This window comes from Vitis riparia, chromosome 3, assembly GCF_004353265.1.
Source record: "Vitis riparia cultivar Riparia Gloire de Montpellier isolate 1030 chromosome 3, EGFV_Vit.rip_1.0, whole genome shotgun sequence".
NCBI classification, from domain to species: Eukaryota; Viridiplantae; Streptophyta; class Magnoliopsida; order Vitales; family Vitaceae; genus Vitis; species Vitis riparia.
In genome coordinates, this window is record NC_048433.1 from 4,132,271 (window position 1) to 4,146,396 (window position 14,126).

At 30.3% G+C, this 14,126-nt stretch overlaps 2 protein-coding genes and 1 non-coding gene across 3 annotated transcripts; all 3 read left to right on the forward strand.

The window, feature by feature from the left end:
* The first annotated feature begins 253 nt into the window (after positions 1–253).
* On the forward strand, positions 254–1,894 carry LOC117910859 (allene oxide synthase 3-like). Its single transcript, XM_034825037.1, is given in 2 exon segments — positions 254–896; positions 898–1,894. Coding segments are annotated over 2 exon segments (1,497 nt in total). The 5' UTR covers positions 254–284; the 3' UTR covers positions 1,783–1,894.
* A 2,137-nt stretch (positions 1,895–4,031) lies between these two features.
* LOC117911931 lies at positions 4,032–4,134 on the forward strand. The gene has a single exon (XR_004650952.1). It is a non-coding gene; the product is annotated as a U6 spliceosomal RNA (small nuclear RNA).
* A 4,311-nt stretch (positions 4,135–8,445) lies between these two features.
* On the forward strand, positions 8,446–9,992 carry LOC117911494 (allene oxide synthase 3-like). The gene has a single exon (XM_034825893.1). The coding sequence runs from the start codon at positions 8,476–8,478 to the stop codon at positions 9,937–9,939; it is 1,464 nt and encodes a 487-aa protein (XP_034681784.1). The 5' UTR covers positions 8,446–8,475; the 3' UTR covers positions 9,940–9,992.
* Positions 9,993–14,126: the final 4,134 nt, after the last annotated feature.

Here is a 14,126-nt window from a genome sequence, read left to right on the forward strand (position 1 = left end):
AACATCTATATTTATGGAGAGATTTTTGAAAATTATGATATATATTTTTTAATTTATTTTTTCTAAGGTGGTGCGTTGGCCGTGGGCATATGATATTCAAAGCTGAGGGGTGTGATTCTTGTGAACGCATATTAAATTTGAGTAAAGTGGTGCACTACTTGTTTATATCACTAAGAGTGGACCTCTCCTGCTCCATTTAACAACAATCTTCTTCGTCTTCTTAGCAATTTAGTACTTACTTTGTGACCTCGGCTTTCTCTGCTCCACCCTCCATAGCCACCACCATGTCCTCTTCTTCTTCCTCTCTTCCCCTCAATTTCGTCAACTCATCTTCATCATCAAAACTTCCACTGCGATCCATCCCGGGTGATTGTGGCTCACCCTTCTTTGGGCCCATTAAGGATCGTTTCGACTACTTCTACAATGAAGGCCGTGACCAGTTCTTCAGAACTCGCCTGCAGAAATATCAATCCACGGTCTTCAGAGCCAACATGCCACCCGGCCCTTTCATGGCTTTCAACCCTAATGTCGTTGTCCTCCTCGACGCCATCAGCTTTCCCATCCTTTTCGATACCTCCAGAATTGAAAAGAGAAATGTCCTCGACGGCACATACATGCCCTCCACCGCCTTCACCGGTGGCTACCGTGTCTGTGCATATCTCGACCCTTCCGAGCCCAACCACGCCCTTCTCAAACGCTTGTTCACGTCCTCGCTCGCAGCTCGACACCATAACTTCATTCCTGTGTTTCGTAGCTGCTTAACAGAGCTCTTCACCACCCTCGAAGACGATGTTTCCACAAAAGGGAAAGCCGATTTCAATGGCATATCTGATAACATGTCTTTCAACTTCGTCTTCAAACTCTTCTGTGATAAGCATCCCTCCGAGACCAAACTCGGGATCAAATGGACCCAATCTTGTTACAAAATGGTTGTTCCTCCAACTCGCACCTCTCATCACGCTTGGATTGTCCATGTTACCAAACGTTGTAGAAGATTTACTTCTACACACCTTTCCCTTACCCTCATTATTCGTAAAATCCGATTATAAGAAGCTTTACCACGCTTTTTACGCATATGCGTCCTCGATATTGGATGAAGCTGAGAGCATGGGGATCAAGAGAGATGAAGCTTGCCATAACCTTGTGTTTCTCGCTGGTTTCAACGCATGCGGTGGTATGAAGACCCTGTTTCCTGCTTTGATCAAGTGGGTTGGCTTAGCCGGAGAGAAATTACACGGCCAGTTGGCTGATGAGATCAGGAGCATCGTTAAGGCTGAGGGAGGAGTGACATTTGCGGCGTTGGACAAAATGGATTTGACTAAATCGGTTGTGTACGAGGCTCTGAGGATTGAACCTCCGGTTCCATTCCAGTACGGGAAGGCCAAGGAGGATATGGTGATCCACAGCCATGACGCTGCATTTGAGATCAAGAAAGGGGAGATGATATTCGGATATCAGCCATTTGCCACCAAGGATCCCAAGGTTTTCGACAATCCTGAGGAGTTTGTGGCCCATAGGTTCATGGGCGATGGAGAGAAAATGCTCGAGTACGTGTATTGGTCTAATGGACGCGAGTCAGATGATCCAACGGTGGAGAACAAACAGTGTCCGGGAAAGGATCTGGTGGTCCTGCTGTCCAGGGTAATGCTGGTGGAGTTTTTCCTCCATTACGACACGTTCGACATTGAGTATGGAACCTTGCTGTTGGGATCATCAGTGACGTTCAAGTCGTTGACCAAGCAACCTACATTTGATCACAAGTCAATTAAGCACGTATCGTAGAAAGGCACGTAGTCGTTTTTTAATGTAAGACTAAGGTTGATATCCCCGTATTTCTAGTTTGAATAATGTAATTGTCTCCTTGCATGGTTTATGAAGAATATTTTTCCTTCAATTTCTTTGTTCACACCCCATCAAAATCCACCCTCTAAAAGTTTATAAATCAAACACTATCCTTTTTAGAGATGGGGAGAGATTTTTTGTTGAATACAAAGTAGTATTTACATATATTAATGAAGTATATAACATGTATAATGTAACAAGCTGGCTTGTTTAATTTGGGTGAACTCTTGTCTCTTTATCAAGCAACCCAAAAATAATAAGAGGAAAAGAGTAAAGATGAAAAGCATAAAAAAATGTGTGGACATCAACATATAGAAAGGAGAATAGTTCAAAATATGTGGTTTAACATTTAAAGCTTATCATTCCTTACACTCTATCTTAAGTTATAAATGGGATGAGATGAAAAATTAGTGTTAGTAGAAAAGTGAAAAAGGAAATAGAATGCCCACAAATTCATACTAAAACCCAAAACATTGTTTTCAAACCTTTATTTTGTAGTCGAAAAGTGTAAGTAATTCCATTCCAAAATGGATACTTTTCTTCAATTCCAATCCTATATCTCTCCTTAACATTACGTTTTGTTCGAAAAATTATAAATAAAAAAAATGTTAAAAAAAAAAAATTTTATTTTATGTTTAGTTTATCAAATAAAAATACATAAAAATCTAAAATATAATTAAGATTAGTTAAAATTTTATATATTTCAAATTATTTAATCTTTATATAGAATAAGAAAAAGTAAAATAAATTTAAAAAAATATATAAAAATAATTTGTTAACTTTATATTTGTTTTTACCCTGGTTTTTTCTTTCTTATCATTTTTTTCGTCTTATTTGCTTTACTTTGTATTCCCTTTATTACTTTCCAAGTAGCCAAACACAATCTAAAATCCAAAATCAAAGGAAGAAAACACACGAGCACCCAAAAAAAAATAAGGAAAAAGAAAAAATTCTTGCACCAAGACAGCCCTCCACATCCCCTTAACTAAGCAAACCCAAAAATCTCAACGATATTGACAGCAAATGTACAGAAGCCCTGTTGCCAACACCAACAATCTTCTTCCCTTGTTTAGAGAGTTATGACACTTTCCCTTCTCCTTTTTTTGCGTTTTGTGGGTTCCCTCATTCACTTGTTAATGGGTTGGTATGGAAGCTTTGTGTGCAAAAGGGTTGGTATGGAAGCTTTGTGTGCAAAAAGGGAAGAAGGTTTGGAGAACAACTCTTCTATGCCTTTTTTTGGACAATTTGAAATGAAGGAAACCAAAAAATCTTTGATAAAGAAAATGGATAGATAGCCACTTGGATATGAAACAGAAAATGGTCCAGCATTTTTACTCACACATGATGCAGCATCCATTCCCCACAATTCAGTTCCAATTGATTAAGAGGTCTATGGCTAAAAACTTTTCAAATGTAGAACTAACAAGCCACATTGGCCTCATATAAGGGTAGAGAAGAAAACATTTGACACAAGCATGAACCTGAACACATGGGATTACTCAAAAGCCTTACACAAGGATGAGTTCCTGGACTCCCATTTTAGCTTGGGAAATCTACACATATACAACTTTCCTGGCAACCATGCAATGAAGAGGGACCAGTTCAACTCCCTAATCATCAGGCCCCAGCAATCAGTATCTAAGAGCTCTATAAGGGTAGTTAACCCCTGATCCATCATGTCCCCTCTGGAAATTTGTTTAATTAATTGGAAAGCATTTTGAATTGGAGTTTCTGCAATGCTGGTGGTATCTTCTACTTAATTTAATTAATTATACATATAATAAACACTTGCCTCTGGAAAATCCCCTGTAATTTTTTCAGTTTCTTTCGATTACCAGCAAAATTAGGGCTGAGAATGGAATTCCCAAATCTGAAAACAGTCTATGATTCGGTTTTATAAATTACAAAGAGAACAACCATAATAAAGATGAAAAGCAACGAAGGAAGAAAAAGGAAATGAGAGAGGAGAGAGGAGACGCAGAGAGAGCAGCAGTCTCACCTTCTGGTGGGCAGCACCAAGGACAAACATGCCAATTCTAAATTCAACCCAAATGAGTTGTGGTGACGGCGCCGTGGGCTCGATGCCCAGACCAAAGCGAAACGACGTCGTTCCCAAGCGATTCGTCCCACATCGACTGCACATAGGCTAAATTCAGCCTTTATATATCATCAGCAAACAATTGAAGTTTGTCTCTTCGGAGACATCCGATAAAATTGGAACGATACAGAGAAGATTAGCATGGCCCCTGCGCAAGGATGACACGCACAAATCGAGAAATGGTCCAAATTTTTTTTCCTCTTTCCCCCTTACTCCCATCTCCCCATCCCAGCCGTTCAAAACTAGTTTTAATGTGATCTGAGCCGTTAGATTATTTGACCCACAAACCCACCATCCATCGTCTGCAAACCTAGCGGAGGCGATTACTTTTTGCACCTGCGACGCACTGAATCTATCTGGGGTTTTTTGTTGGAGAAGACGACGTTTCAGCCTTTTGATTTGTGTTTATTTTCCACAATACGACGTCGTTGGATACTTTTGGTTTGTTCTTTTTCCACATAATCACTATTTTTTTTCCTCTATGCCAAAGACTACATTTTAAGAAATTCATAAAAAATGATAAACAATAATAACTTGAATCAAATACCAAAAATATAAACATTTTGTTCCTGATCATAAATCTTAATTTGCAATAGTGGATTTGAGGCAAAGTAATAATTTTTTAACTTACATTATTACATTTAAGAATTATATGAAATAAAGGAAAATATTATCTCAAACAATTTATTTTTGAAGAAGAAAATAGAAAACTAATTTTAGGGTATATGAGAATGAGAAAAGAAGGCTATGTTTCGTTCCCAAAAAATTTGAGAAAAAATGCTAAGAAAATAAAATTGAGACAAAGAGTAGAAGGAAAGAAAAAGTGAAGGAAAATAAAAAAATAAGTTTAAATATAATAAATTATTTTTATATATTTTTTCAAACTCAAACATTAAATAATTTTAAAATGTATAAAATTTAAATTAATTTTAATTATATTTAATTTATTTAATATTTTTTATGGTGTGATCAAATATAAAAAAATTAATTTTTTTAACATTTTTTTTCTTTCCTTCCTAGTATTTCCATGAACCAAATATAGCCCAAGGCTTTTACCAAATTCTAAACTCTATGATTGGAAAACAATCTTAATTATTGAATTAAATTAAGGGAGAATTATGTTTTAGGGGTAGATGGGCCCCCAAATTAACAAAAGGTCCGTATAATTCTTTAAATTGAGCCCAAGACTCAATGAAAGTATGGAAATTGAGTTGAAGGATATTATCCTTCAGTATTTTCAAAAATGCCCTTTGTTGATTTTGAGAAAAAAAATTAATATTTTTGAAAAATACTTTTATTTAATTTAATATTTTTTTAAAATATTTTTGATTTAATATAATATTTTTAAAAAATACTTTTATGTAATTTAGTATTTTTAAAAATACTTTTATTTAATTTAATATTTTTTTAAAATATTTTTTATTTAATTTAATATTTTAAAAAATACTTTTATGTAATTTAATATTTTTTAAAAATACTTTTATTTAATTTAATATTTAAAAAAATTATTTAATTTAATATTTTTTTAAATAGTTTTATTTAATTTAATACTTTTGAAAAAAAATTATTTAATTTAATATTTTTGAAAACCACTTTTATTTAATTTAGTATTTTTGAAAAAAAAATTATTGAAAAAAAATTATTTAACTTAATTTTATAAAATATTTTATATGTGTTCTTAAAAGATATATTTGTTGGTTACTATTTCATATCCTTCAACTCAATTTGAAGAGTTATATGGACCTTTTGTTAATTTTTGGGATCAACTGGGCCCAAAACACAATTCTCTCTTAAATTAATACTCACTTTTGGGTGTCCATCATTTTCAATTATTAGTATATTATTTACGAATTAAGTAAGGCTATGTTTGATTCTTAAAAAAATTTAAAGGAAAATATAAAAGAAAAAATGGAATAAAATTAAGAAAAAAAATAAAATATCAATAAAATTTATTTTAATATGATAATTTAAATTTATTTTATTTTTAATAAAAATTAAATAATCTAAAAAAGATAAATATATATATATATATATATATATTTATTTATTTATTTTTTTAATTTTTCATAATAAAATTAAATATAAAAAAAATCATTTTCCTTGATATTTGTTTTCTTTCTTCAACACTTTTTAGGACTAAACATCATATAAAGAAAACACAAAAGTATCACAATGGACTTCCTTCCTTTGGGCCATTAAATGCAACGGAAAGGGAAAAAGAAGAATTTTTTTTTTTCATTATCGATTAAAAAAAGAAATTAAGAAGAATAATTCAATATAAAAATTATTTAAAATTTTATAATGAAATTTGTAGCCCAAACAAATAATATAGCTATTAATCTTCAATAGTAATGAAATATGTTTTTTTTTTGCTTCGATTTTGCAAAATATTGTGTCTTTAATATTAAAGAATTTTAATTTAATGAATAAAAGAAATCTCTTAAATTGAATGGTAATTTTTTTTAATAATTATTAAAATCAAATTAATTGTATTGAAATAAACAAAAAAAAAATTATTTTGTAATATCTAATTACTATTACATACATCTTCTTTATTTATTTTGTAAATTATTAAGTATGAAAATATTATCTTATTAAGAGTTTTAAAGATATTAACTTGGGCCATAAAGATATTTATGGTAAAAGGTAAAGTTTGTAACAAAAATAATAAACAATGATATTTGAATTTTGAGAGAATAGTGATATTTAATGTTATTACCTCATTTTTGGTTTGATATTGTTGAGTTCAAAACTATAATAACACACACATGGTTTACTCGTCTATTTTTCGATGATATGTTATGAAAACCCTTTATTTATGACATTTTATAGATGACATGAAATATTATATTTTGTCACAAATAATTTTATAACAAAAATTGAAATTCATAGTGTAGAGTGATAGATTATAAAAATGATTCTAATAGTATTACTAACGTTAAAAAGTAAAAAGGAAATGTCATTCTTAAAATTTGACGTGGTGTATGGGCCGCCCTTGGTCTTGAACCATGGTGGGTCAGACCCATGGAATGTTCTTCTTGGCTAGGCAAACACATGAAGAGATGCAGCACATGGTTTCCTTCTTTTGACACGGACACGTGTTGCATTGACTCTGATTTTGTTTGAATGGCGGGCTCCCAGCAGCCTTTGGACTATTTCTTGGGCCAGCCTCTTCATTTTTATGATACGTGTCGTAGCCTACCTCTACTTCTACTTTTCCTTTCCAGATACGTGTGCCTTGCACGTCTTTTGTTCACTGTTCGAGCCCATGTCGATGTGGGACAGGATTTGATCAGAAGAGATAACCATATCCGGAAAGCCATAAAAAGGTGATGTAATGACTGATGATTTCAAGTGAGAAGATGTCACATTAACCACTCACATGCAAATTGAAAATAAGCGATCCTCCGAGTCGAGTCTATATAAGTAGCCAAACTGTCCTGCATTGCATCACCGTACCACAGTTATCACCATCTATATCACCTACATTTCTTGAATTTGGCTTTCTTCTAGGGGGTGTTTGGTATGTCGGAATAGGGAATGGAAATAATATTTTGTTTCCTTTCCTATTTCTTAGTGGAATGGAATGAATTTGATGATTCCATTTCTAGCATTTGGATGAACTTAGGAATGCAAGATTGGAATGATTATTTGTTTCCATTCCAATGTTTGATAATAATAGGAATGGAAATGAAAAAGAAATAAATTTACAATAATACCCTTACATATAATTTAAAATATTTTTTTATTTTTACTTTTATTTTTAAAAAATAAAATTTGAGAGGTTTTTTGTTATTAAATAATAATACTAAAAAATATATATATACTCAATAAATAAAAAATTAACCATAAAAAATCGTATAACCCTAATGCACAAATATTCAATTATTATTTTTATTAAAAATTTGAATAATTTGTCATGCTTAAGTAGTTATAAAATTATATTTTTCAAAAAAAATTATTTATTATAATATTTAAATTCTCAAAGCTAGCAAATGTTTTTCCTATTTTCAAAAGAGGAAATAAAAGAATTCAAATTTATTCTAATTTTCAACAAGTATCATATCCGATAAAATCCATAACCTTAAAAAATTTTAAATATTCGTTTTTTTTTTTATCAAAATTTTAAATAATAATTTGTCATGCAAAAAAAGCTATAGAATTATATTTTACTAAGAAAAAAAAAGAGAAAAAAAAATAAGAAGTGGATGATGAATGGATAGACCTTTACAAAGAAGATAAACATCGGGTTTGAAAAACAAGATAAGAGGGTAAAATAATAATTTAGGTTATTTTATATTATCAAATAGGTTTAATGAATCAGAATACCACCTACTTTTAATGAATGCAAATCCGACTCATAAGTTGGATTTGATTTCTGCCGGAATAATTTTTTATTTCATTTCCGCCTTCTTAACATTTATCCAAACATAGGAATAAAGGAGAAAAGGAATGAGATGTCTATTCCCACTCCCTATTCCTGTGTACCAAACACCCCCCTACTTCATACAAACACCTTCACCTACAATCCAATAATGTCTTCATCTTCTGATCAAAACGATCTCAATTCATCCTCTTCATTGTCTAAACTTCCATTACGAAATATTCCAGGCGATTATGGCTTGCCCTTCTTTGGTGCAATAAAGGATCGTCTTGATTACTTCTACAAACAGGGGCGGGAGGAGTTCTTCAACGCTCGAATGCACAAGTATCAATCCACCGTTTTCAGAGCCAACATGCCTCCTGGTCCTTTCATGGCTTCCAACCCTAATGTCATCGTCCTCCTCGACTCCATCAGCTTTCCCATCCTATTCGACACCTCCAAAGTTGAAAAGAGAAACGTCCTTGACGGCACATACATGCCCTCCACCGCCTTCACTGGTGGTTATCGAGTCTGTGCATATCTCGACCCTTCCGAAACCAACCACGCTCTTCTCAAGCGCTTGTTCATGTCAGCACTTGCTGCTCGGCATCATAACTTCATTCCCCTGTTTCGGAGCAGCTTGTCCGAGCTCTTCACCAGCCTCGAAGATGATATTTCCAGCAAAGGCGAGGCAGACTTCAATGACATATCTGATAACATGTCTTTCAACTTCGTGTTCAGACTGTTTTGTGATAAATATCCTTCAGAGACTGCGCTCGGTTCACAAGGATCCAGTATTGTTACAAAATGGTTGTTCTTCCAACTTGCACCTCTCATTACACTTGGGTTGTCCTTGTTACCAAACTTTGTAGAAGATCTACTTCTACACACCTTTCCCTTACCGTCAATATTCGTAAAATCCGATTATAAGAAGCTTTACCGCGCTTTTTATGCATCTGCGTCCTCGATATTGGATGAAGCTGAGAGCATGGGAATTAAGAGAGAGGAAGCTTGCCATAACCTTGTGTTTCTTGCTGGCTTCAATGCATATGGTGGCATGAAGACTTTGTTTCCCTCTTTGATCAAGTGGGTTGGCTCAGCAGGAGAGAAGCTACACCGCGAACTAGCTGATGAAATAAGGACCGTTGTTAAAGCGGAGGGAGGAGTGTCATTCGCAGCTCTTGAGAAGATGAGTTTGACCAAGTCAGTGGTATATGAGGCTCTGAGGATTGATCCTCCGGTTCCATTCCAGTACGGAAAGGCCAAGGAGGATATGGTGATCCACAGCCATGATGCTGCATTTGAGATCAAGAAAGGGGAGATGATATTCGGATATCAGCCATTTGCCACCAAGGATCCTAAAGTTTTCGAGAATCCTGAGGAGTTCATGGGCAACAGGTTTATGGGGGAGGGAGAGAGACTGCTCAAGTACGTGTATTGGTCTAATGGACGTGAGTCAGATAATCCGACGGTGGAAAATAAACAGTGTGCAGGGAAGGATCTGGTGCTGCTGCTCTCCAGGGTAATGCTGGTGGAGTTCTTCCTCCGCTATGACACGTTCGACATTGAATCCGGAACCTTGTTGTTGGGATCATCAGTGACGTTCAAGTCGATAACCAAGGCCACATACCCTTAGCTTATGTTTGGTTCAAAAGCACAAAGGAAAGGAAAAAGAAAAATTATTTTTTATGTTTGGTTGTATTATAAAATATTTCAAAGAAAATTAAATATAATTAAAATTAGTTACAAATTTATGTATTTTAAAATTATTTAATCTTTACATTGATGAGTTAAAATAAATAAAATAAATTTGAAATAGCAAATAAAAATAATTTATCATCTTTAACTCTATTTTTCATTTTCCTTTACTTTTTCTTTCCTTTTACTTTTTCTCTCTATTTTCTTTCCTTTGCATTTTCCCTAAAATTTTTCGAGAACCAAACATAGCCTTGGATTTCTAGTTTTATTGTTGTATTTTTATTTTTTATTTTCTTAAATTCAGTATTATAATTTATTTTAATATAAAAGGTTATGTTCTTAATTTATCCTTATCTATGAATTTGTCAAATTCAACTTGGAGCTTGTGGTCCAAGTTGAACTTCTTTCTAGTCAATGACCCCTTGCAAGTTGGATGAATTCATAGATTCATCAAAGTATTAATGGAAATTCAAACCCCACTTCACACTAGTTCAAATAAAAATCCAAATCGTCCGCAAACGGTTCTAACAATTTTCTATCATTCAAAAAAAAAAAAAACATGATTTCACAATTAAAAAAATATAAATTGTTAACTATTTTTTATAATATTCAAACATGATATTTTTAGAAATCATTTTTTAAGTATAGAATGATTAAAAACAAAATATAAGATATAAAAATTATTTTTAAAAATATTAAAAGAATGTTAAAATTATTTCAAATTCTCAAAAAGATTTTTATTGTACAAAACATCGTAGAAAGGTTTTTTAAAATTATTCTAAAAAATTATTTTTTAAATTGTTTTTAAAAATAATTACCAAACAGAACCTACATTTTTTAAATTTTTATATGATAAACACTTTTTTAAATTTCCAACTTGGATAAATATTCGATAGCATATAAATATGAATTACTAAATTTCAAACATTTAGATGGTATTTAGTAAAATTATTTCATTTTTATTTTTGAGCATTACAATTGTTTATAATCACTTTTTTTTTATTATTATTAAATTGACATATATTAGAAAAAAAAATGAAAGAAAGGAAACACAAATAAGATATTTATTATTTGAAAATTATTTATTTTAAAAGTAATTGTATTATATCTAAATCTTAGTTTTCATCTCTTTATTTATTTATTTTTACTTCAATCTCCCTTTTTTTTTCTTTTTCTTTTTTTGAGTTTTTAGTGTTCTAAAATTTGATAATTCATGCAGATTTAAAGTTGGAAAGTTAAGTATTGACTCAATGGCTTTGGATTCTTCAATAAATAATTCATTCAATCAGCAATTATTTTCAGTGGAGTCAGTTTGATTTGATGTAATGGGGGTTGCTTCAGGGAATTTGCTATCAAATTCAAATTTCAATTAAAAAACACAAAGTAATGAAATATATTTGTTTATAGCTTTTTCTCAGACGTGGGGCTCTTGGGAAAGTAATTTACGCTAATCTTATCATTTTCTTAGACTTTTAGTTTTAGATGTGACAAATATTTATATTTATTTTTATTTCACTCTTACCGCATCCAATTAATTTGTTCTCAAAAAGGGTTTTATCCCACAACCTTAAAAATGAAAATAAATAGATTTTAATATTAAAATCCAATTTTAAAAAAATTACTATTTGAGATGTTTTAAAAAAAATTATATTTTTAAAAATAATTTTATTATGTTTTATATAACAAAAATTTGTTTGAAAGTATCAATCGATGAAACCGATTCCCAAAAATGATTTTAGCTCACAGTTTTAAATTGAAATAAGGATTCATTCAAATGTATAATAAAACCATCGTTTTTAAGCTTAAGTGAGAATGAAAACCAACTCTGAAGTTCATGAAAAAAAAAATTAGGTTTGAGTGGACTAATAAATACTTACTTTAAGCCTTCAAGAAAGCTAAATCTTTATGTCATTAACTTTCTTTCATAAGCTTTTTTTTTTTAATTTAAACTTGAAAACTACACTTGATTTAAATCGTCAATTCAATTACTCTTATTTTATAATCATCAAAACTTGATAAAAAGAATCATTAGGCATTTAATAATTTAGAATAAATTTAAATTTAAAATTTATTATTTAATTTTTATTTTTAAGCATTATAATTGGTATTTAAAGCTTAGATAAATTGATTAAGTTAAAAAGTATTTTAAGATTTAAAAAACTTATTTATTTTGATTTATTACTCCAAATTTCCTTTATATTGTAAGAGACATTTAGTACATGATTGAATATTGATATGGACAAGAGTTTTGTATTGTACCAAAAAGTTAATTTTCAATATTATATATATAAAAAAAAGTAATTTCAAATCAAGATATGTCATCCTGACCAAAAAATAAAATAAATCATTATATATATATATATATATATATATATATATATATATATATATATATATATATATATATATATATCATATTTTTTTACTCATTTATTTTTTTCTTTAAAAAAAATAATGTGAAATGATGTGTTAAAAATGGTAATTATCATGTCTGAATAATTCATTTAGATTGTTAATAAAAAAACTCTAAATGATGGGATGTCAATTTTATTATCAGTTCAAATTTCAATTTAAATTCGTAAAAGAATAAGCCAATTGGAAATAAGTGGTAGTTGATTTTAACCTCCGATTGTTAGACATTAGATTTTATTTGATTCCATAAGGGAGTGTTTGCTCTGTGGATCAAAGAGTCAACATAAACATCTCATTCATTCCCTCTCTCATTAACGTTTGAATAAATTTTATGATTATAGGAATGAAATAAAAAATGACTTTGATAGAAATCAAATCCCCATGATTTCAATTCATTGCAAGTAAATGATATTCTAATTCATTTATTCCTTAAGAAAATATAACATACTTTAAAATTATTATTTTACTTTTAAATTTCTTTCATCAAACTCCAATGCCTCTTTATCCCATAATAATACTATTTTTTTTAGTCTTATTTTTTAGTAACAAACAAGAAAACCTCTCACAATTATTATTTTTAAATAAAATTAAAAAATATTTTAAACTACTGCAAGAATATTATTGTCAATTTATTTATTTTTCATTCTTATTATTATTATAACCAAATATTATAATTGAAACAAATATTAATCATTCTAATTTTGAATTCCTAGGTTCATCTAAATAGTAGAAATAAAATCATTAAATTCATTTCCATTCATAAAAAAAATATGAATGAAAATAAAATATTCATTTTTATTCCTTATTCTTGTGTACCAAACACTCGATGTTTATTTGTTTCGGGGAGTTTCCTTATAAGAGTATAATTGTAATTTGAGTTTTTGCATAGGAGTGTGATTTTCATTTCAAATTGAATAAAGGTATCAACTATGAACCCTTTACACGAGCAATATCCACATGAAAAAATTTTCATATGAGATCAAGATACAAAATAATGAGATTAAGGTAATACTTTATAATAATTAATTTTACTGAATCCTTAACCAAATATTTAGTGATCATGATAGATTAATTTTTTTTATTTATTCTTCATGATAAATAAGTTTGATTAAGAGCAAATAATGAAATCAGCAAAACATTTTACATGTTTCAAATGTTATTATGTTGACATCCTCCTGCGTATATTCAGACAAAATAATGGGAACTGCATGTGATACATTTGCCATATTACCTTTATTGTGGGTCTGTCAAAACCTAACTATTTCACCAACCAATTACAGTAACACCCATGTGGCATCATTCATATTTTGGTCAGATTGTAAAAAGTTTTTGAGAAAAATGTGTTTTAGTCTCATCTATGAGAAAAATGTGTTACTTTCGCTACAGCTCATTGACAGCTTTTAATTAAACCTTTGTGTAAAATTTCTTTTTCTCCTTTTTCTTTTTGAATTAAAAATTGTATACAATTGGAATTCTTTTACCCACTACAATGAAGTTAAAGAAAAAAAAACTCCTATATTTTGTTTTATAAACTAACTATTTTTCATGTATTTTGTTCAAATAAATAAAATTCATAAATCGCCTATGTCCAATATTTTTCAACTCTCCTAAACAAATCCCATTGATTTACTTGTATATTAAAAAAATTTATTATTTTATGTAATAAGTGGGTCCTATATGAAACTATAGAAAATTTTCTATAATTTTATAAAT